The sequence below is a fragment of the Musa acuminata genome, chromosome BXJ2-8 (genome assembly GCF_036884655.1).
Source record: "Musa acuminata AAA Group cultivar baxijiao chromosome BXJ2-8, Cavendish_Baxijiao_AAA, whole genome shotgun sequence".
In the NCBI taxonomy this organism is placed as follows: domain Eukaryota; kingdom Viridiplantae; phylum Streptophyta; class Magnoliopsida; order Zingiberales; family Musaceae; genus Musa; species Musa acuminata.
The window spans coordinates 46,366,732-46,389,019 of record NC_088345.1 but is presented as its reverse complement, the minus strand read 5'-3'; the positions used below and the strand labels follow the sequence as shown (position 1 = coordinate 46,389,019).

General features: G+C 40.4%; 4 protein-coding genes across 4 annotated transcripts; all 4 read right to left on the bottom strand.

Annotated features, from left to right (window-relative positions):
* Positions 1–73: 73 nt before the first annotated feature.
* LOC135619732 (putative clathrin assembly protein At1g25240) lies at positions 74–1,823 on the bottom strand. Its single transcript, XM_065122008.1, has one exon. The coding sequence runs from the start codon at positions 1,471–1,473 to the stop codon at positions 271–273; it is 1,203 nt and encodes a 400-aa protein (XP_064978080.1). The 5' UTR covers positions 1,474–1,823; the 3' UTR covers positions 74–270.
* A 139-nt stretch (positions 1,824–1,962) lies between these two features.
* On the bottom strand, positions 1,963–4,284 carry LOC103995479 (PHD finger protein PERSISTENT TAPETAL CELL 1). The gene is made up of 3 exons (XM_009416075.3): positions 3,984–4,284; positions 3,542–3,833; positions 1,963–3,434 (listed from the first exon to the last, which is right to left on the bottom strand). Exons 1-3 carry the CDS (start codon positions 4,282–4,284, stop codon positions 2,084–2,086), a joined length of 1,944 nt encoding a protein of 647 aa, XP_009414350.2. The 3' UTR covers positions 1,963–2,083.
* Positions 4,285–4,989: 705 nt separating this feature from the next.
* LOC135619733 (uncharacterized) lies at positions 4,990–13,762 on the bottom strand. The gene is made up of 12 exons (XM_065122010.1): positions 13,625–13,762; positions 13,416–13,530; positions 13,224–13,311; positions 11,002–11,151; positions 10,668–10,799; positions 8,148–8,298; positions 8,023–8,061; positions 7,857–7,931; positions 6,737–6,796; positions 6,518–6,582; positions 5,392–5,482; positions 4,990–5,319 (listed from the first exon to the last, which is right to left on the bottom strand). The coding sequence occupies exons 1-12, from the start codon at positions 13,721–13,723 to the stop codon at positions 5,275–5,277; spliced, it is 1,110 nt and encodes a 369-aa protein (XP_064978082.1). The 5' UTR covers positions 13,724–13,762; the 3' UTR covers positions 4,990–5,274.
* A 4,107-nt stretch (positions 13,763–17,869) lies between these two features.
* LOC103995266 (protein XRI1-like) lies at positions 17,870–19,258 on the bottom strand. Its single transcript, XM_009415819.3, has 5 exons — positions 19,113–19,258; positions 18,862–19,019; positions 18,696–18,777; positions 18,406–18,600; positions 17,870–18,320 (listed from the first exon to the last, which is right to left on the bottom strand). Exons 1-5 carry the CDS (start codon positions 19,219–19,221, stop codon positions 18,031–18,033), a joined length of 834 nt encoding a protein of 277 aa, XP_009414094.2. The 5' UTR covers positions 19,222–19,258; the 3' UTR covers positions 17,870–18,030.
* Between the last annotated feature and the right edge of the window lie 3,030 nt (positions 19,259–22,288).

Below are 22,288 nucleotides of genomic sequence, written 5' to 3'. Positions count from 1 at the left end.
AAGAAAATTAAACAAAAAGCTAGCAAATTAATTACAATACATCCAATAAACTGGATGAGATGAACCGAAGCAAGCAAATGATACCAACCGATCTCTTCTTACAAGATTATTAACTAATATAATCCTCCTTTCATGACGTCTAAGTACAGATTCAGTAAATCACCACCATCAAACATAATGCGAAGAAGCTAAATAAAAGGAGGAAGAAACAAAAGGAAAAGAGAACAATGGCATGCGTGTCGTTCTATGGGAAGTTGGAGGGCATATGAGTCAGATCAGTTCGGTCAAATTGGTATTCCACAACGGTACACCGGCGCGGCCGTTGTCCTCTGTTGGGACCCACGAAGACGACGGCCGCGATCTCTCCGGACGTTGGCTAAGGATGGGATTCCCGGAATGCCCCTCTACCTCTTCGTCGAAGACCACCCACCGCTCGGTGATCACCGTCCCGGAACGGCTTTCTGCCCTTCCGAGTTCCTTCTCCTCCTGTTCCTCCTTCGGAACGCCGCCGAGCAGCAGTTGCTCGAGGTTGGCGATGTCCTCGTCGGGGATGCTCTGCACCGCGGCGATCTCCGCCGGGCTGATGACTCCGAGGGTGCGGCAGAGATCGAGGTAAGCGGAAAGCTGCGAGCTTTGCGCCGATGCTCGCCTAAGCACCCTCATTCCGATCTCTCCTCTCCGTCTCCTTGCTTCCGATCGTCGATTATGAACGGGTTTGGAAGAGTCGTGGCCGAGGATGTCGCCGAGGAAGTGAGCAACTCCGTTGCAGATGCTGCTGTAGACCTCCAAGATTTCGATCATGACGCAGTCCATGGCCTCGAGGACGAGCCCCACCCCCATGCCGTCAGCGTACGGCCGGACTTGCAACAAGAGGTCGAGGAGGGTCTGGAGGCGCTCGAGCTCAGCGAGGTCAGCGTCCGACTCGGTGTCCTCCTCGTCCCCTGGTTTCGCGGCTGGGCTGGTCGTAAGGGTGGCGTCTTTGACGGGCTTGTTGTGGGCGGAGAAGAGGGAGCGGTGGTCGAGGAAGCGGAAGTAGGCGCGGATGAAGGCCGAGAAGCCGGACGAGGAGGAGCGGTCGCGGAAGTCGGAGAGGTCGAAGGGGAGGCGGCCAAGGCGGGCGGAGGGCGGCGCGTCCTCGGAGCAGAGGAGGAGACCGTGGGCGAGGAGGAGCGACTTGAGGGCGACGGCCCAGGAATGGGTGCGGGCGGCACGGTGGGCCAGGGACCACATGAGCGGGTCGAGGAACGACGTCGGGGCGGCGCGCGCCCACGCGTAGACGCGTCCCGCGCTCTTGTAATCAACCGACCGCTCGTCGTGGCTCGTGGCCCGGATCACCGTCGCATCCACCTCCCGCCCACCACGGCGGGGGCACTGGTGGTGGTGCCGGACGCTGGCCATTCTCGTCATGCATAGGCTGCCCTTATCCTTCGCGGCCGCCGCCGCTCGGTGCCACCACTCCCTCGGCGACGTCATGGTGCGGGGTGTCGCGCGCCGATCTTTGAATCAAAGAGAAGACTTTTGCCGATGTGGGACTACCCTAGATCGTATCTACAGCTTTCTTCTTTCTTCTGGCTGGCATAATGGACGGTAGCAGGAAGGAGACATGGCATCATAGGAGGAGAAGAATGGAAAGCAGAGGAATGTGGGTGGCACGAAGGAGACACAGAGAGAGGAGAAGAAGAAAGAGAAGACCAGAAGAAGTGGTTGGTGGGGAAGAGTGGAGCGAAGTCAAACTGGTTTTATATTGACTGGATTTGCTCGTCTTGAGTATTCTTTTTGCTGCCCAATTGGTGGAACGTCAGGAATGGAATGGTCTAAACATGGCTGAGTAATGTTGTTCTGTAAAAGGATTTGAAGGAACAGATAGGAATTGCGATTACAGAGCTTTCAGCCATAGAAAGCTACGAAGACGAAGAAATAACAAAGGAATCTGAATCTGATGCTGAAAACACAGGGGAAGAGTTGGTCGAACTGAACGTTGATTCATTCATGGCTTTAAGGGATGCCATTTCCTTGGAAAAGCTGAACCTTCAAAGGCCGTTTCGAAGGTTTTAATGGAGGATTAACGATACATGTTTGCATGTCATGCCAAATTCCTCAAGGCAAGCATGTCGTTCTCGCATCGACCACAGAGGAAGACCGGAGGGACGTCATCCTCGTCCGGAATCCCCACACAGCGTGTGTGCTGCCAAACCTCACAGATGTCGCAGCAGACCATCCGCTCTCCGTCCTCCTCCTTTCCACCACACAGGCAATCCACGATCTTATTACCACCGTTTCCACCCTCGTAAATCTCCTCTCCGTCATCCCCCTCCATCCTCCCCTCTACCACGATGCTGCTTCCTGATTGCATCAGTTCATGGACCAAGTCCGAGTCCCTGCACCTGACACCGACGATGGAGTCTGCAACGAAGCTCTTCAGTCCCCAGTACACCGCCCTGAAGTGTCTCCCCACCTCCCTCTTCAGCTCGCCGATGGTCGCGTGAGCAGGAACAACCACGGTTTCATGTGGTGGCGTTCTCTCCACATCGGCTCCATTCATGCGGATGCTGCACGAAAGCTTCAAGTACCCATGGCTACCTTCGGCCTTCTCAGGTGGCGGTCCCTGTTGATACTCCTTGACCAATTGCTTAGTGTCCATGACCATCCTTACTGCTACCGGAATTGCATCGAGCATGCCGGTGGCTGCTGCTGAGCTCGGCTCCTTCAGGATGTGCTTATACAGGTAGAGCATGTCTCTCGTCAGCTGCGCCCTGGTGAGCTGCAACCTGATCCTCGACTTGGAATGGTTACCTGAAGCTAAGTTGTCATGGCCAGTGAACACATTGGATATGTCCTCCAAGCAGTACTCCAGCACTTTGGTGATCGGATTCACGGTGCGACGAACGACGTAGTTGCCAACAATGTGATTTCCCAGCGTTTTCAGGACGTAGTCCAGCAATCCCGTGTCGCCGATGTGTGCCCTCGCAGCGTCTCTGATCTCCTGCCTCGTGACCCACCTCAGCTCGGAGTTCTTGAGCTGCTCCACGATTACTCGAGCCGCCATCTCCACCCTTTTCGTCGACCACCTGCACGACGCTTCAGTGATGGCTCCATGGTAATCCATGGAGTTGGGCGGAAGGCGCGTCTTCAACTCGATCATGAAGCGGAACAGGTCGCCTAAGGTGAGCAGCACTTGGTTGCAGAGCGACTGATACTTGCCGACGATAACTGGGATTTCACGACCGAAGCAAGCGAGATGAGGAAGCAGAAGACGGAGAGAAAGGGCGTGGAGGGCATCCACAGAGCGTTTATACATCTGTTCAGTGACTCCATAGCTTCCATGACCAAACCTGTATCCCCATCGACCGAACCACGGCTCACCATAGGCTACACCATGGACCAATCTGAGCTCCATTTTACCCTTCGTTGATGCATCGATTACGCTTATCTTCCTTCAAAAGTTCAAGAACTCATAGAAACTTTGTGTATTAGTGTGCAATTGAAACAAATGCAAAGAACTGATGCTGAACAGAAGGAAATGGATGAAGGAAGAAACTACCTGACTTGCAATGCTGTGCATATCCTGTCCCACAAATCCATAATCCGATGACCGGAAACGAAATGAGAACCACCTTCAAAGCCATTGATGAGAAGCAGATGCCCAAAACCATTGGAATGCAGGACTCCATGCAACAAACAGCGGTTTGTGTTCACCAGCTTCGATCCTGCTGTAGGTTTCTTTGACCACTCTGCATTGGAGTGCAGGCATATGTTCTGCACCTCCGACAAAGTGTCTTTGGTGGGTAAGACAAAGTGAAATCTCTTGCTGCAAATAATGTGGTGACCCCAACCTACTCAGACGATCTCCCGAGGAGACAGCATATCACATACAAAGTATATATTGGATAAAGTTCATCACTGAGAAAATTCTGCCTAGAACCTAATAATTTATGTTGTGGAAAAGAACTGAATGCGAATTCATATCTGGAGTTTGATGGTACCAACAGAGACGCAGTAGCGACATCGACGGCAGGTTGATGTTTCTACGTCCTCTTCCAAGACAAACAGTCGAACACTTGTGGGAGGATGGCGATGCAGTTCGAGCTGAAAAGAATGGCACTGCAGCTCTCCTTGTGCTACAGCTTCAGGGTGGGCAAACATGCGGAGGGCTTTAAGTTTGTCGTGGAACGAGCCAGTGAGATGAGTTGGATTGCCTGTGTCACAGAACGAGTCAAACCCAAAGCTTTGCTCCCCTCTCTTCCTCTTCCTTGCACCTTCAAAGGGGATGCACAACCTGGCCATGATCAACATCTTTGAGCTGAAGTAGCCTGGTAGAAGTCTATATGATGTGTTGGATGAGAACACAGAAGCCTGTGCAGTATGATCACACACTTGGTGCCTAAGCAATTAATTTTATGATAAAAGCATATGGATTTGTTCTTATGAAATTGGCTGAAAGCCTACTTGCTTTCAGCATGATTGAATTCTAAAATCAACAGAGAAAAGGTGTTGTTACCCATGAAAGGTTTATAGCTGGCACCGAGATTGGTGTGTTCATATTCTCCCTCCATGATCACCATATCAAACAGATGGATGAAGAGACGAGCAAATAGAGAAGCTAAAAATGCATTGGATTGTGATAAATTGAAGTTTTTGAGTCCATCTGAAGTGTTTATTATTGTATTTAAAAATGGAATGCATGTTCTAGAAACTTGGGGTGTATTCTCAAGCGTGAATCATATCTTATAACACAGTTAGGTGGCTTGGATGGAGTTTGTGAACTTGAGCAGAGTGATATTTAATAAGTGTAAGCAACATTAATATTGAGAATAAGGCATGGATCATTGGTAGTACAGTGATAGATCATGTTCTACCCTACAAGAAGGCCACCAATGCATCCATCTATCAACCAAGGAAATTGTCAAGCTGCATGGAGTCAATCCACCTTTGGTGGAGATAGTAAATTTGGATCCCGCAATGCATCATTCATTAAGGAGTCACTCGACATCATCGGAGAGAAAAAAGCTTAATGCGATTTTGCCAAATATACAAGAATGACACAGTAGATGTCTGTCATGGAGAGGAACAGCATAATGGCATCTTAAAAAAGGCAGCTTACTCGGATCTCACATGAAAGACCAGCTTAAAGGGTCATTTAGCTGAAGATGCAAATGCTCCTATGCTGGATGCTGTCCGATAGTGGTAGCAATATGGTGGATTCCTTCAATCTATGCGAGCTTACTTTGCAGGTTACGATGATGTTATGTACAGATGCAAGAAATGGATTTGCTGTCAATCCTCGATAGATCGCCAACCATATGTTCGAGTAAGCCGAATCTACCCAAAGAACAACACTTTAATTCACAGCAGGAAGGGCATTGTCGTGCACATACATAATTGAAGTTTTACCTGGGCAAATGCATAAATTGCTCGCAAAATTCGGGCATAATCAGTCCCCAGCATTTGAATCACCACATCTGCCAGAAATGTCCCCCACATCCTGTACAAAAAGTAAGGCATCTACAATTTCAATCATGTAGCGTATGAGCGCTATAAATGCAGAAACACAGGACATCTTCGCTTAAAAATATAGCTCAATTACTTGGTACACTTTCATGGCAATTTGTTTAATTGGGATGAGTCTGTGTGTATACATGTATTTGCATCCTAGTTATCCTAATTCCAATTTTCAAAAACATGAGATTACAATTGTGAAATTGCAAAACATTGATTCTTCAAAATTGTTATATCTTCACATTTCAAGCATGCTTGGTCCATCTTTCTTGGCTGGGAACATCACTGATAAGTATTAAGCAGAAACAAGAATAAATACTACAAAAAGAGTAAACCTATTGAGGGCTCTTTTGTTTCTTACAATCGCTTCTATGTTGGATTCCTTCTTGAGGGCAGAGGGCCATCTGCAAGTATCTAGTTGTCAGTATTTATGCTGACTGCAAGCAACGCCACACATGGGCATTATTCCCTCTAGTCAAAATTTGAAAACCACTAGCCATGGCCAAAGCGAATAAATCTTCTTTTTTGTCCCATTTCTGAACCACCAGGAGTCACCACCCTCACTTTTACTATCCTTTAGCATATGTATATCTAGTGTTTTGGAGTTTCTAGGATTTGTGATGCTATAACAATCCTTGTGAGCTTTCTGTCTGCATTTTTATTTCTTCTGAAGTCCTTGTCAGCACAAGCTGTCACAGCAAATAATGGGGAAAATGATAGAGGTGCTAATGTCATATCTAACAACCCATACAAAGCAGACCTAGCAATTAGAAGCAAGTCACTTAATTCTTGTGTCCAAAACTATATTTTCTAATTGTTTTAGTATAGAACTATTGAAAATCATATGTACAAAAAGTTTGCGTAACAAGTCTAACTTCAAGAACAGTTCAGAAATTTAACTTTTTCGTATAGTTCACTACATTTAGAATTCAAAGATGAAAGCCAGCAGTTATGTCATCGATATAAACGAAAGCATCAAATCTTTACTCAAGTTGCTTTGAAGAATACAAATAACTCTCACACTGGTCCTAGGATCATCATCACGCTTCTAAGTCCAAGATATCTTGATGCAGCATGAGCCAAACCCTGCATAATAGATGTTAAGCAAAAGATATTTGGATAATTTAAGTGTATCAAGGGTTAATAGATTATCTAGCTTATGTCTTTGCTTGCCTAACTAATTAACGCTATTAGAGTGGGAGAAGAAATCATGTCTATCCAGAAGTAATGAAAGGTTGACCTGTCTTGCAGCAAGCTCAGCTGCTTTTGACTCCAGGTTGATAGCAGCCAATTGTCCACCCTGACAACCACCACAGATGAAACATGTTTATTGTGGAAAAGTAATATAGGATAGCAGAACTAGAAGAGGTAAATGTTTGTCCAAATTCATGATAACCACTGAATCTTAAGAAAAGGAAATTAAAAGTCCAAAAATCTCTAGCTATTGGACATTTATTCACACAAACTGCAGGGTTCTTGCTTTTTTGATAAAACTAAAGCCCATAATTCCCCCATTCGTAAAATTATCCTTTGATACTCTAAAGAATAACATTGAGACAACAATAGTCATGTTTGTATAATATGATGATGAAGAAGTACCAGAAGAAAAGCATCACAAACAGAGGATGCTTAAAATTTGTGCAAACAATCAAGTTCTTTTCTCAGATGCAATATTGCCAAGAAAATTGATAAACAAATTAATAAAGCCACTAAAGTTTTCAACTTACCTGAAAGTTTTTTATGCAAGCGTGTGCACAACTTATACATCCATATCTAGTTGTTTATATATGTGTGAAAGCCAGCATATTTGGTATATATGTTTAGCTGTGTAAACGTAAAAGGCACAGGAAATTTAAACTTCCACATTAAATTTAAATATAGTTTCAATGCCAAGTCAGAAGTCAAAAGCTCCCAAATATTAGATGTACAGTTAAATTTCAGATGCTGAACAAACATATTTTCTGAGAATTAAGTATCTAATAAAAATAAATATATTCTTAGAGAAATTGCTTTCATAATGTGCATGATAAAACTAACACAAATCTAGATATACAAGTGTGGCAGAAGTGCAAGATAACTAAAAGATTTATCAGATCTATTCATCAAAGATTAAGACTTCAAAATCTCATCCGGCAAATTTTTTGCATTATGGTGTATGATTTGAATAAATCTAAAATATCAGTTTGATGATGGTGTATGAGACCCATTTTTACCAAACATTAAGGATTTGAATCCTCGTCCGACAAATTTTATCAACTAAAATATTGGTCTAGTGATAGTGTTATACCAAAGTCACCAGCTACATTAACTTAATGCATATTTATTCATATTTTGGTAATACAAAACGACAAACTGCATACCCGCTTAATTATCTCATGCTTTATCTCATAGTTGGCAGCCTCCAAAAGCATCTTACCAGAAAATTTCCTGGCCAACTAACATATAACACAAAAAAAGAGAGATTATGATAATATGATGGAATCAAAAACAAATGTTTATATGGCATCATGATAAATGCATGCATACCAACTGGTATATCCTTGTCACAGTTAACATTCCACATCCCTAATAGAAGATAGAAGATCTAGTTAGTTAAAATACAACAAGATAAAACATGTAGTGATAAGGAAAAAAAGTTAAAGAAAGTAAACCTTCATGACTGCATGTTGAAGCTCCTTTGCCCCACCTCTCAGTGCCCCAAGAGCAAGGACCTTCCATTGACTTAGTCCAACTTCAAGACTTCCATGGCTGTTCGAGAGTTTTTTGCCAACTGACGGAAGAGAAACAGGATGAATCTCCTCACTGAAATCAGCAAGTAATCCGAAGGAAGGTCTATGTTACACCCAGCTACTATGTCATACCAATATCAATGCAGGAGAAAAATACAACATGATAAACATTGGTGTCAGCCTTGGACAAATAGGATACCAGACAGCATATTCTTAGCCAGAAACACTTATCTGATACATGAGTATGTCATGATATAGAAACAAGAATCACACAAGCACTCATACCTCACCAAAAGAAATTTATTCTCACTTCTACACTATAACAAACTTAACCAGGATTTAAGATGAAAGAAAAAGGATAAATGTCATCATCTGAGTCTGCTTTGTAAAGTAGATCAGGCAATTAAATCCATCATAGCAGATGCAACCTACATGTCACAGATGAAAATAGTGATGGAACAACTTACCAAGTATACTTCTTACACCAGTCCAATCAGGGACCAAGAGGAAATTTGCCTAGTTTTGGGTGGCACACACAAGGACATTTATATCAATTTTCTCATTTACAATTATTTTTACCTTTTTTTATTAAAAGTTTAAAACTAATCTCAGATCATCTATCAATACTAGTTTTCAACTAGTTCCAGCAGTTTCAACTAAAATGGACTGGAACAAATTACCTTCTCTTCTATTGTGGCATTGCCTCTTTAGTACTCTCTCCGTCCCCCCACCTGTCTCTCTTCTCTATCCCACAACAGAAATCATTCCTCAAATTCCACAACCCATTAAAGATGTTAGTTGGTTGTTGATAAGGTTCTCACTGTAAGATAGAACTTTATTCAGTAAAAATATATCTACTATTTCTGTCTTTTATTCATTATTTTTTCAATTTGTACAAGATCACTAGTGAATATCTGGCATATACCAACCTACCAAACCAGTTTAACTGGTGGCCCCAATGCAACACTATACCCAAGAAACAAATCATTGATGATGTAGCCTCTCCGCCTGGTGGGTAAGGCTAGTAAATACCACTCACCGCATCCTGAGAGCCTTGCACACTGGGCTGCCCTATTCCATATAATGTAACCATATCCCAGACGAAGAACTTTATCTTCTGTCACTATTTGCATGTATCTATATCATGATGCCAAGTGTGGCACTACATTGTATTAATATTTATCCCTAACATCTAATGTTGCAACCGTGATAGGCAAAGAGCTACTCACCTAGAAAGTCGTCTAAATGTGACTGCACAGCTTGGCAAACAGGCATCGACTAGTATTAATCAGAAGAAAAAAAAACACCTGAAGATCCAAAGCATATCAGATTAAAATCCTTAATATTGACATACAATTGGAGCATAATTAAGACATCCTCAGATATAAACTAATGCCAAGATACCCAATTGTCTATTATAGCTATTAAGACTGTTAATTATGTAGGAGAAACATGTTAAACAAGTCTAAGTTAGGTTAAGGCTAAAAGAAAAACTGATCCACCCAAGGTTTCTCTGGGGTCAAAACTTAATTAAGTTCGTGTCAAATCTAAGCTGTCGATATTAGAGTTCTGCTTCTTAATTTGGGTTCAGTTCCTGTCCTGTTAGATCACATTATTTAGAAGGATTACCTACGGTCCCTTGTATGGAAAGTAAATGCCAGCAACATATTTTCTGGATTGGTGGCTGGCTGAGCGAATAAAGAAGCCAGCTTTGTATTAGGATGTCTTATGCAAACCCAAAGTTTTGGCTGACTGTTTCATGGGAAAATCTGCATGAAAGAATTGATTTTACAATAAATAGTCATTCATACGTACGTAAAACATCAGTCGGAGAAAGTCTGTCATGCGTCAGTAAATACCGGGCTTTGAAAAAATAGTTCAGATAACTACAAGCCAAATGTTTCTGCTTATTTATATCTTCTGCTTTGTAAGTTATGGTGGTTATAGAACCTGTGTTTTTCATTCAACGAGCTATATACAAAGCAACAATCATAAAAAGTTTAAGAAAAGGCTTCCATAGGAGAACCCAAACATGATATTTTTCAATCTCCAGATTAATGCACAACACAAAATGGTTCCACAGACAGAGACATTTAACAATACACCTTTCAAGAAATGCTGCACGACAATGAAAAAAATGCATCCACTAAAAAAAAAAAGTTACTGGGATTCTAAAAGTCTTGGAAAGTAGATGCTTATAGTTCTTTTTACTGTTCCCTTATCCTTCTGTGGTTAGAGCCTTCCATGCAACAATTTTCCATTATGTTCATTATATGTTGCAGCGGCGCAAATACTACTAACTACAGTCACTTGGTTGAAAAAGAACATATCCATGAAAGTATTTGCAGTCATTTAAGGCATTCATCATTTCAACATCTATAGTTATACAAACAAATTCACATATCTTTAACTTCCATAGCCAAAAGGAATGGTGACAAGTACCTCGAATATTCACTCAGCAAGTGGAGAAAAATTTCTACTTCAAGGTCCTCTGTTGACAATTTACTTGAGCAAGGAATGCCAAGTTTTTTTCTAACTCCAAGTAAGATATTTCTGTAGGAAGGTCTCCAACCCCTTCAAAGATAGCAACAAACAATGGTGTAAATGTAATACAGGATTCTCACTATAATCAGGGACAAACCAAAGATTCAATTTGCACCGGAAAATTTACACCAATGGATTGAGTTCACCATAAAAACAATAAAATGAGAACATACATCAAAATCTAAGAAGCAAATAACAAGTACAGGACACTGAATTCTTAAAAGTTCCTAACCTTAATGTTGCCCGAGCATCTGCTGCAAGGTACAAGAATTGTGACTCTAGGTGTTCTATAAAATCTTCTCGTTCTTCAATATATTCACCATTCACAGTGAAATCAGCATCTCGTTTGCTTGTGATAGATTTTAATAATGGGCTGAAGAAGCTGCAGCAGATAAACCTTAAATTTTGTTCAAAACAGGAGATTTGCAGGTCAATAGTCAAATACTTAATTAGCACACAGGAGCTTTGAAAAGTGAACATGTGCTGAGAAAAATAGGCAAAGTATACATACCCTCGTACGTATATTTTTATTGGAAGATTGATATCCTTCAAAATTCAGAAGATCAATCTGCTTGCACCAGTAAGGTCGTATATATTGACCCTCCCTAGACCCCATAGATGGAAGTCTTGCACATTGGGTGACCCTTTATATCCCTTACAAGAAGCATAAGATTAACTACCAATTAAGCCAAAGGTACTGACTGACTGACAATAGGTTTACTTAAATAGTCAAGCTGTATCTTGATTTGAAATTCTTTAAAATCTTATGACCATAGAGATAGGGTTGAGCTCCTTCCTTGGGCTGCAACTGTAATAGTGTAGTAGATCAGTACAAAGCTCAAAACTTCAAAATTGAAATTTTAGTAACTACTGATGGCTTAGATCCCTCCTCCTCTCCCCATTCCCCAAGATGTGCCCACCCTTGCCTCAAAAACTAAAAAAATAATTCTTTGGTTTTGTAACTTCTCTCTACATTTACGACATTTATAACTAGATAGGGTAAAACTGTGTTAGGAATCTCATACCCTCTACCAAGTGCTTCTCTAGTTGGATGAAGAGAAGAAGCTCTCCACTTGCAAAACTAAAGGAAAGTGGAAGATTTTATTAGTGCTACAAATGTCTTAGAGATGTTCATAATCAACTATATATAGGCTGCTATTGCCAAACCTAAATGCAACTAATTATAATATTGTTTTACTAAAATTCCCTATTGCTTTTTGTCTAAATCCCACATATGGGAAATCTTTCCTAGCCAACATACTCAAAAAATTTATTCTCCCTAGAGACCGGTAGATATTCTCCTAGAAGCCAATGACTTAGAACAGGTTGCAGTGCCATCTCAGAAGATAAAAGGTCTGATCAACCCCGTCCATCTTATCTGCCCCAAACTAAAGAGCAACTTGGTCCGAGCAGGTCTAGTTGGTTGGATTGAATCTGCAACCTCATGAATCAACTGACCTAGCAGGTTCAATCCAACATTATAACTGCTACACATGTATCATCTACCACACATGTGGGCCTCATCTTCAGGGCTAGGTATTGTGGGTATATCATATTTCAGTCTACCATAGGTGTAAATGGCGGGGTTAATGTTTAGAAGTTTCTAGCTCAACCCAATTATAGCCAAACCAAATTTTTACCACCACTTGGAGGCACATGAATAGCTTCTGAGGTCTAAAACCATGAGGAGCACATTTTTAGCAAATTCACAAAGCGTTTCAAGATTTAGAAATCTTTACATGAGATTAATTATTTAACACTAATTATGAGCAATTAGATACCATTTTTCACAGCTCAACAATTCATGATGGTATTCATTGGCCACAAAAAGTAGATTAAAGGAAACCTACATTTCCATATAGTTATTCAAACTCTAGCCAAAGAAAAAAAGAAGTGTGGTGGAAAGGGAAACTGATCTTGGGACAGATCAACAAAGTATTCACCTTCAAAGAGGGCAAGATAATCACTACTCGGATGTAGACTATTTCCCGCATGGAATTCTACATTGTTTCTGGCAAGAATTTGCTTGTGTGTCAACTTGTCTCAAAAGCTCAGCCTAATCTACACCGGGTGAAATAACAAGGGGCATGACTTAATCTGATAACATGATAAGATTTTAATTGGCTGACCACAAATCCCAAAAGCTTAAGCTATTGGAAAAGCGCCAAACTAATACATGAACTCTTAACAATTTCCAATAAAACCACATGTAACAAACCAAGAGAGTGAAATTAGAGCAAGGGAATCAAAATTCTTTTGAGTCGGGAACTAAACATTTTGCAGATATCATGAAATAGTAATTAGATCATACTTCCATTAATCGGCCGAACATACAAAACCAAGCAAACATATCGAGATTTAAAGACAAATTGCACTCCACATGCAAAACCTTCTTTTTATTTTTCAAAACTCTAAAAATACGGAGAAAGAAGTGGTAACACAAAGAAAACTCACCTCGGTCCGAACAGAATGTGCTCTAGCTCAATTAGTTCAGCATCCGTCGCAAGTTCAAGCACCAACCTCAGTTCTGGATCAAACGTCTCTGCAAAACAAATGTCGGTAAGATCCAATCATTTGCCATGTTCTTCCTCGTCTTTAGAACAGAAATTATAAAGAACAAAACTTTCACGCAAAGCCGAAGTTTACCTGCTCTTCGGGCGGGCACTTCTGCCTTGGGAGAGCACAAACGGAGACCGGGACAGCCACTTGGATCCCCACGGCGAGGAAAAGGAGCGATTTTCCGGCTCACCGCAAGTTCAATCTACAAATTCCATTTCGACAAAACCTAGTCGGTTCAGCGGATCCATCCCCGATTCGTATCAAGCGAAAGATTAACATGAGATGGAAGGACTAACCCAAGAAGAGGAGGAAGAAGAAGGAGATAGGTCCCGTCTAGGGTTTGAGGCGGTACCGAAGGAGAAAGAGGAGGGGAGATGAGCGGAGACGGACACCATCGGTCTCCGCCGCGGCCGTCCCTCGCGCTCGCAATGAGCCGAGTGACGAGGCAGCCGCAGCTTATATTTGGATATGGGCGATTTTTCTTTTTTTTTTTTAAATTATTTATTAGTTTTCATCACTCACATGGAATTTTTTTTTCTTTTTATTTAAAGAAAAAAAAATCGTTGTCCACATGAAATCCTTGCGTCAAGATTCGGGATGTCGGCCTTGATGATCGTTTCAGACTCTGCAGTCCACACACCACGTAGCATTGGCAACACAAAGCGATCGACACCGATAGACCATAAGAACCATTCATAAGGATTGGCCACCCCATTTTATTTTGTTTTCTTTTTCTCGTGCTCCACAAAAATTATATCACCTATTAATGCGAACTTTATCACTTGCCACCTTTCATTCAAAATCAAATAATTCAACATCAATTCAAACTTCAAAACTTTAATTTTTTAAAATTATGAGTCAAACCTAATATTTAGACCTTTACTCGTAAAGGTTTAAATTTCGAGTTTGCATCTTTTTCGATACTATGAGATGGTTCTTTCATCCACATCTACCCCTAATGGTGCGATTCATCTTTATTCAATCAAATCGTAGCCTAACTAGGTTTTTTTTTTTTTGATTCATTCATATCAAATTTTTATCCACTTAGCTCTGAAACCATGTTAGAAATTTTATAATGCTAAGTCCACGTCAAATAAATCAAGATTAACATATATTAGATAAAAGTCAATATTGTGATCATGAGTTGAATCCAACAAAATTATACTAATTTAATGTTAAAAAAAATATAATTTCGATCAATCAATATTTTAGGATAAAAGTCTTGTGACATTCGGATTGGTTAATGAATTGTTACATAAGTAATAGGTCTTAGGTCCGAGTCTTTCGTCATTTAACACAATAAAAATATTTTTTTTTATAAAAATTAATTTTTAGGAGAAAAAATATTTGATTTTCTGACACAAACTAATTATTTGGGTACATAGATTCTCATATAGTTTAAACTCTAGCACATTATTGACACATTGAAAATATTCATCAAGAAATTAGAAGTTGAATATTAATAATATATAAATAGGGAGGTAAGAGAACATCTTGCCTAATCTCTTAGTCACCCTTAGATATCTAGAATGTTCACCGTTGGAACAAGAACACGTCTATTATGGAGAATAGATGCACTCATATATCCAATTAATGAAGTCTCTAAGGAAATCAAGAATCTTACGCATCTCAGCCATTGAATCTCAAGAAAGCGTCTGGGTAGGTCATAATAATTTATAGACAAAATAAGACTATGCTATGTCCTCAATATATTTTTTTGATCTATCGAGATAGATATAGATTGTTCACAAGAGATAATCTTACTTAATTCTTCTTAAATATTATTTAAGATATTCTTGACTATAATACTATTTAATCATAAAATGAAACATATATCCACGAAGAGGTTAATAACACTTTTAAACACTCAAATGCTACTAGCAGAATAGAACTCTACATAGCAAGCATTCGGATGACTTCATAATCTTCATTACATATCACAATCTCATATGACAGGGTATATTTGGCATCGCCCACGTGGACCTAGGCAAGCAGACACGATGATGCAAATATGAAACCTCAAGTATGATGTGGCGTGCAGCACACACATGACAGGCAACCGCTTGTCGCCCCCTCCGTACGAATGACATCATCATGGTACAGCCATCCCGAAAAGCTTGGGGCAGCATCGCGCGACGCCGATCCATGCAGGTCGGTCAACGCTCGTACAGAAACTTAAGTCGATCGCCCGAGGAACCGACGTAGTAAATTGACCCTGTACGACCAACTCAGCCTCGCAGATATAAAAGCTAACCCTCCCTAATCATGAGGGGGAGGCATTTCGAACTCTCAACTCTCTCGTACATACTATTAACTTGAGCTTCGGAATGATCGAGTTAGGAAATCCCCCTCCCGATCTCGACCTGTGTGCAGGAGATCAATAGTGGAGAAGCAGGCCACTCGTCAAGAGAGAAGATTATGCTCGAACCCGACGCTTGCCCTCACCACTCGAGCATCCACGTGGGCGACCTTGTACATCGAGGACTGGACCAAGCCATGCTGACACCTCGACCACGACATAAAGATTCACGAACATCATATATTCGCAACAAGAAAACACATCTCAATTTCCATCCATAATAGTCTCTTCATGCAAATTCCTTTTCGACCATCGAAAGCATAACTCATGATTGATGGGCCTATGCATTGTTCAAGAGATTGATCTCCAGTATAAACTATATCAATATGTTATTAACATCCGATATATCATAACAGTGATTGAACTCTCTGAGGCATCTTCCTTCTTCCTTCATCCTTCACCCTTACCACCACCAAACCTTTATTTCCCTACAGAGAACAAACAAGCAAACCAAATCACTGTGGCTTGCTTTTTCCTTGCTCCACGAAATCGAACTAGAGACGGAAGATGTAGGGCAGCATGTGCATGGGGAGCTCCGTTCAAGCTCCTGGCTTCTCTGATAGCCATGCACATGCCCAGCTTCCACTCGCACACCTGTACATGGACTTCCACATTTCGACTGGAGACACCCATGGCAGAGGCGCTGCGGCAGTTATACAAGCAGAGGAGGACAGAGCCTAGTTCCAGCTTCGCTCTTCTTGTGAGGAAACATGAATGAGGAATCTAGTAACGCTAATGGGGGAAGAAAAGAGGGCCTCCGCTGGAGCCTCGTCTGCCCTCCTGTCTGCCTACGTCTGTGGCCACATGAGCTCCACCCGCTTACTAGAATCCATGGCGTGTACTGGCACGCACTACGAGAGGCCTCTAATTATGAAGCCGGTTCACGCCCGTTGCATGGCCACCACCCCCCTTCCCCCCCGGACAGAGGCGAGCTGCACCTCTCTCTCCCATAATGGATCCCATGCCCGTCGCCTTCTTCTGGCCTTTTGGGTGGCAGTGTGTACATGCAGACAGCTGATGGCTTTGGTTCTTCTTTCCCCGCCTCCATATCGTGTCAAATCTTCACAAAAAACCATCCGCAAAGTGAATGGGATTGTTTCAATAGTCTCGAAAAGGACAGTTGATTGGTCTACAGTATGGAGTACTCATCACTTATCATTCAAACCAGAAGCTAAAGTTCGAGTTAAGCCATTCCGGTAGACTAAGATGGAAACAGAACCTGTCGTTGGCAAAGAACATATCTTATTTGAAGTAATGAAAAAGTCGAAGGAATTCATGTGCAATCCGAGTATAATTAAGGGAAAAGCACCGCAGCTTATAATTAGTGGGCGATGCAGACACGACTCGAGGGTTGTGACTTTACTGTGGAAGACGAGTCATCACTGAATCTATCAAATCGGCAACAGAGTGATGATCACCAGCTGCAGCCCCAGTGGGGCCATTCCAATCCACGCGATGTGGGGTCGGTGTCCCGCAATCATTTCTTCTCATGAGGGTAGCCAACACCTTTCGACACATCCTGCGTTGGAGGACATGTGGACAAGCTCTCATTCCGGTCTCAAATGGCTAGTGGGGGAAGGTGAAGCACCATTTATTATTGTGTCCAGGAAAATTTTGTTCAAACCAGCTTGACTTCGGGGAGGACGACAGGATGCAACTTTTGATATCGACTCCCTTCCCCACCACCTGCCTGCTTTCTATTCACTATTTGTTGTGGCATGTTTTGTCTCTGTGTTCTCACCTGCCAATTGAGTCCATCCTGATCCATAATTTAGTAGGGTTTAGTTGAATTCATGAGTTGTTTCTTCAACATGCATTTGAATTATATGGGTTAGGCACTTGTGTTCTTCCAGCTGGCCTTCGTACTCTTCCTTTGAAACATATATATCAGATTCAGATGCTGAGTTGTCTTTGCTTCTTCCGGAGGTCTCGTCCGGCACTGTTTCTAATTGTTACTCTCTCTCTCTCTCTCTCTCTGTGTTTCGTTTTATTCTCTCTTTTTTCTTCGTAGAAGCTGAATCACCCAACAGTATGCACTTCAATGGCTTTTGCTCGTTCTCTCACACTAGATCACGTTGTTCTTCGGTCAAACAAGGGCCCGCTGATCTGTTCACTAGATCACCACTTGAAGCTTGCATGCAGAATACTTCCATTCCATCGTATTGTGGAAGGAGAAGCTAATTACGTTCCTAAACATTATGCTAAGACGTATCTGAAACTTCCATTCTCTCAAAGTATTAGAACAAAAATGATCTCGAGAGGTAATCACAGAGACTCCCTTGCACTACATATGTACAATTATTATGAGGAATGCATGCAGTGGCAGCAGATACATCATCATCTTCATCCCTTGGTTCTTATGATTGTTATGGTGCCCCTCCCACGTGTTTGGATCCGTGTGAGGCTGACGACCACCTTACCGGAGAGGCCAGGGCCGTCCGGCGACACACGGGGACCCTGCGCGTACTCCCCCACCGGGTGGCGCACAGGCCGCCTGGGACGCATGAGAATCCTCGCGTTGATGTCGTCAAGCGTCACGTCGCCCTCCGCTCCCCCGGGCTTCACCACAGCAAAGGGGTACACCACGCTCATCTTCGCCTTCGTCGTCTTACTGCATTGTCTTCTCTCGCATTCTGTCATGCCCACAAGAATTAGACTCTGTCAAAGGAGTGTGCTGCGTGCATGTTCTTGGTTCATACACATGTATGATTCAATTACCTCTCAAAGTAAGCGCTTTTGCTTTAGAGCTACAAGGTTTCGTGTCTCTTGGTGACTGAGGAGGATCTTTTCCATGTAGTTCATTGGAGTTGTGTGGCTCTTCGTAGGAGGTGGAAGAGGAGATAAGTGGCTCTTGTGGGTGCTGCAGACCGGTGACTTCTGTGTTGGCCTTCAGCAGCACGTCGAAAGGGTCATCTGTGGGAACATGGAGCAATTAAAGGAGTTCTTCTAGTAGAATTATTACCATTAACCTATAATTGTTTGCCAAAGGAAGACATAATTCTCACTACCTGGGATGATGACATTATCCTGTAGCATGTAGCTCAGATCATGCAAGGAGGGATCGCCATGGCAGCTTGAGTCCCAAAAACCCTACAAATGGAGAAGGCAGAAGGAGAGAGTTAGGCAAAACTCAACTCAGCGTTAAGCTCCATATATAATTCGAGTCTCGATTACTTGAAGAAGATTCTGGAGGCCTTCGTTGGTCGTCGAATCATGAACGGGGGACGAAGCTGTCAGCCGCCGCCGCTTGCACCGGTCGCTCCACTCGGCCACCGCGTCTTGCAAGTAACCGGTGGAGGCCTGCGACGACACTGGCGACTCCATCTCCATGGCTATCGATGATCACCAAAGCAAACATCAGTGCCGTTGAGCTCAAAACCATGCCAGTGTTTGCAGAAACCAAAGAAGAGAAGGGTAGTGACTACCACTCAAAGGCACGAGTTGTTCGTGGAGATCTCCAGCTCCAAAGGTGTGTGGATCCCAATCCCAGGAGGGTTGGTAAGGGAATAGAAAATGGGTGTCCATGGCCATCATATCTCAAGAACAAGTCTGCTGCTGCTGCTGCTGCTGCTCTTTCTCTCTCTGCAAGGAGGAGGAGGGAGGCGGTGGTGGTGTTAAATAGGAGGCTTTTGGGAAAAGGGGCAGCCAAGTTGGATGATTAGAAGCAGTCAGTCAATGGAAGAGGGAAGGTAAAAAGGTGAAAGAAATATAATATTCAAAGTGAGGAACCAAAAGAAAAGTTGTCTCTTTCTCGTGATTCGTTATGTTGATCTTTTTTTTTCTTTCTTTCTTTCTTTTTTTTATTCTTCTTTTAATCTTGTGGAAAATCCTTTTGGGGGGTAACTTTCTGCTGCTCAATCTTGTGAACTAATTAATTGTGTTGCAAACTTTTCTGGGTGGCACACTAAATTATTGCTAGTCTCATGTGTTAAGATCGAATTCCCAAGCTATATACTTTTATGATCTTATAAATATAATATATATATATATAATATTATTATTCATATTGGTAAAATATGAGGAAACATGATGAGATGGTGGGATTACAATGATTTGAGTAGTAAGAGATATACTATCCATGATTAATTACATTTCAAGAATAACAAATTAAGATTAGTCTAATTCAAATTAGATTTGTTCATTGTCATGATATTTAGATTAGTCTAATTCAAATTAGACTCACATGTATAAGAAGTATGGTATAATCGAAGGCTCAAATACTTCCTTGATAATTGAAATAGACTTGATCGAGTGTTTCATATGTGACTTATACAAAGATTTGAATTAGATGAATTTTTCGATGTGATTCCTTGTATGCTTAAATTAGTATCCGATAAGAGAGGAATAATTTTGATAAACAATAATTGACTTCAATTATTATGATTCAGATAGTTTTTAATAACAAATAAGTCGAAAAAAATATTCTATGATACAAGTGGAATATTCCCATAGCCTATCATTTTTCTCCTAGTATATCATTTTTAGGGTATAGAATATACTATTTTCTTGAATGGCTATTTTGGATTGGCATCCGCTTGGCTTATCTTAAAATATTTTAAGGTAATAGAAACTATAAATAAAATATTTAAGTATTCTAAATTTAATTAAATTTATGACTTTTTACGTATATCAATGATAATAAAATATTCATATAATCAATCTTAAAAATTTTCTTGCTATCATTGTAATTGTTTAATAAAAAAATAATGATATAGTTCATCCTAAATAGTTGAAGGATTACAATTTGTTAGAATTATTGCTATAAAAAGGTTAAGAGAAATATTTTATACACCTCTTTTGCCAAACACATAATTTAAAGTTAAGTTGAACTTCGTACGTATCTAAATAGACGGAGCTAATTATTGATGGCAACAAACGTTAACGCACCAACTTAGATATGACATTAAAAATTTATATTTTATTTAGAAAGAGAAAGACATTAGGATCAACAATAGATATATGATATATGTTAAGATTGTCGATGAAAATGAATCGATAAGTCCAAGTTTGATAGGAGTTGAGAAACGAAACGAGAGGAACTCAATCGATGAGGAGCTTTTGACCTCGTGAGGTAGTATCATGCTCTCAAACATGCATAAAAGAAACTAATGTTGAGTGTTCCTGATTTGATCTATTCGATACCCAGATTAACATAGCAATGATCGCTAGTTTGAAGTAATAATAATCAACATGATAGATTTGGCGTAATAATTACTAAAGTGAGACAGATCCAAACAAATTTTTTTTTTTTTGACATCCAAGTTGTTGATGACATACACAAAAAAAATGAGATTCTATAATTGAACGAAAAAAAAAAAGATCTTACCTTACCTATTCTCCAATTAATGACATACATACATATTCACCAAAGTATTTATAAATAAAATAATAATTTAACTTTGTAGAAAGCACCACAAGATTATCATATTATGGTTTTCAAGATTTCTTTTGTCCGAAAGTTTCGTCTTAGCAATGCTATAATGAACAAAGGCATTTTGTATTAATATAATTATAATGCACGAAATTAATTCACCAATACAATCATGTTAAAGTTAGCATGTATGAATGGATTAAGAATATATTAAAACCAACTTAATTAATAAAATAAGAAATAATAATATTTGTGACATCGAATCCCTATGAACTTTTTATATGGCATATGATAAAAGGGGTATCCATTAGAAGTTCGAAAATAGCATACTTATTGGTTCGTATATAAAATAGAGTATATGACCCTCGAAATGTGTACGATTTGCACATTATCTGATTGGTATCCGTCCAATAAATTTAAGTTAATTGTTGTTAACTATGGTACTTTTAGTGCTTTCATTATAAACATTAAAGGGAGAAATATAAAATTACTGTATATAGAAATATATGAAATATATTTGAAGGAAATCAACAACAAAACTATAGTATTTATCTATGTTTTTGAATTTTTATAGAAATATTTAGGTTGAATATAGATTTAAAAGTGTAAGTATGAATATATATGTAAGATGAACGTTTGAAACATTTGGAGATAACTTCATCAAACTCAAATTGAATCATGGTTATTATGAAATTGATTTGGTTTCTAAGTCAATTGTATTCAACCAATTTGATTTATTAATAATAGATTTTTAATTGTCCGACATGTCAGATGTTCAGAGTCAATGTTAGAGATTTAGGAAGTAGAAAATATGTTGTGTATTTAAATTATTCGAGAGAATCTAAAGAGTGCATACTTAGAAATTTTTATAAAAATCTTGGATAATCATTGGAGTTAAGTGGGCAATTAATTTGTGAGATAGTAATACAGAATCACATATCATTATTGGATCATGAGGGTATCCATCGAAATCGTCAAGCATTATGGTTATAGCACATAGGCTCACTCGAATAAGATGAGGAAGCCTCGACTAATGCATTTAGATAATTGAATATCCAAGATGATTTTGAGATGATGTCAATGAACGAATAACATTGGATCAACATGTCGAACTAACAAGATGATCGGTAGTATATCGAATTATCTATTTGTTAAATTCAATAATTATAATAAGATCAGTTAAATAAAATTTTGATTGTCACATACATAGTTTCATTCAAATGTAAGATA

Coding starts and splice junctions, on each gene's coding strand:
- LOC135619733 (XM_065122010.1), bottom strand. CDS start 13,723: ATGGTGTCCGTCTCCGCTCATCTCCCCTCCTCTTTCTCCTTCGGTACC. Junction 8,062..8,147: donor TTCAACATGCAGTCATGAAG/GTTTACTTTCTT, acceptor ATCTTCTATTAG/GGATGTGGAATGTTAACTGT. Junction 7,932..8,022: donor TGACAAGGATATACCAGTTG/GTATGCATGCAT, acceptor GTTATATGTTAG/TTGGCCAGGAAATTTTCTGG.
- LOC103995479 (XM_009416075.3), bottom strand. CDS start 4,284: ATGGCCAGGTTGTGCATCCCCTTTGAAGGTGCAAGGAAGAGGAAGAGA. Junction 3,834..3,983: donor TCGCTACTGCGTCTCTGTTG/GTACCATCAAAC, acceptor TCGTCTGAGTAG/GTTGGGGTCACCACATTATT. Junction 3,435..3,541: donor TGCACAGCATTGCAAGTCAG/GTAGTTTCTTCC, acceptor GAACTTTTGAAG/GAAGATAAGCGTAATCGATG.
- LOC135619732 (XM_065122008.1), bottom strand. CDS start 1,473: ATGACGTCGCCGAGGGAGTGGTGGCACCGAGCGGCGGCGGCCGCGAAG.
- LOC103995266 (XM_009415819.3), bottom strand. CDS start 19,221: ATGATGGCCATGGACACCCATTTTCTATTCCCTTACCAACCCTCCTGG. Junction 19,020..19,112: donor ACAACTCGTGCCTTTGAGTG/GTAGTCACTACC, acceptor GATCATCGATAG/CCATGGAGATGGAGTCGCCA. Junction 18,601..18,695: donor GGATAATGTCATCATCCCAG/GTAGTGAGAATT, acceptor ATGTTCCCACAG/ATGACCCTTTCGACGTGCTG.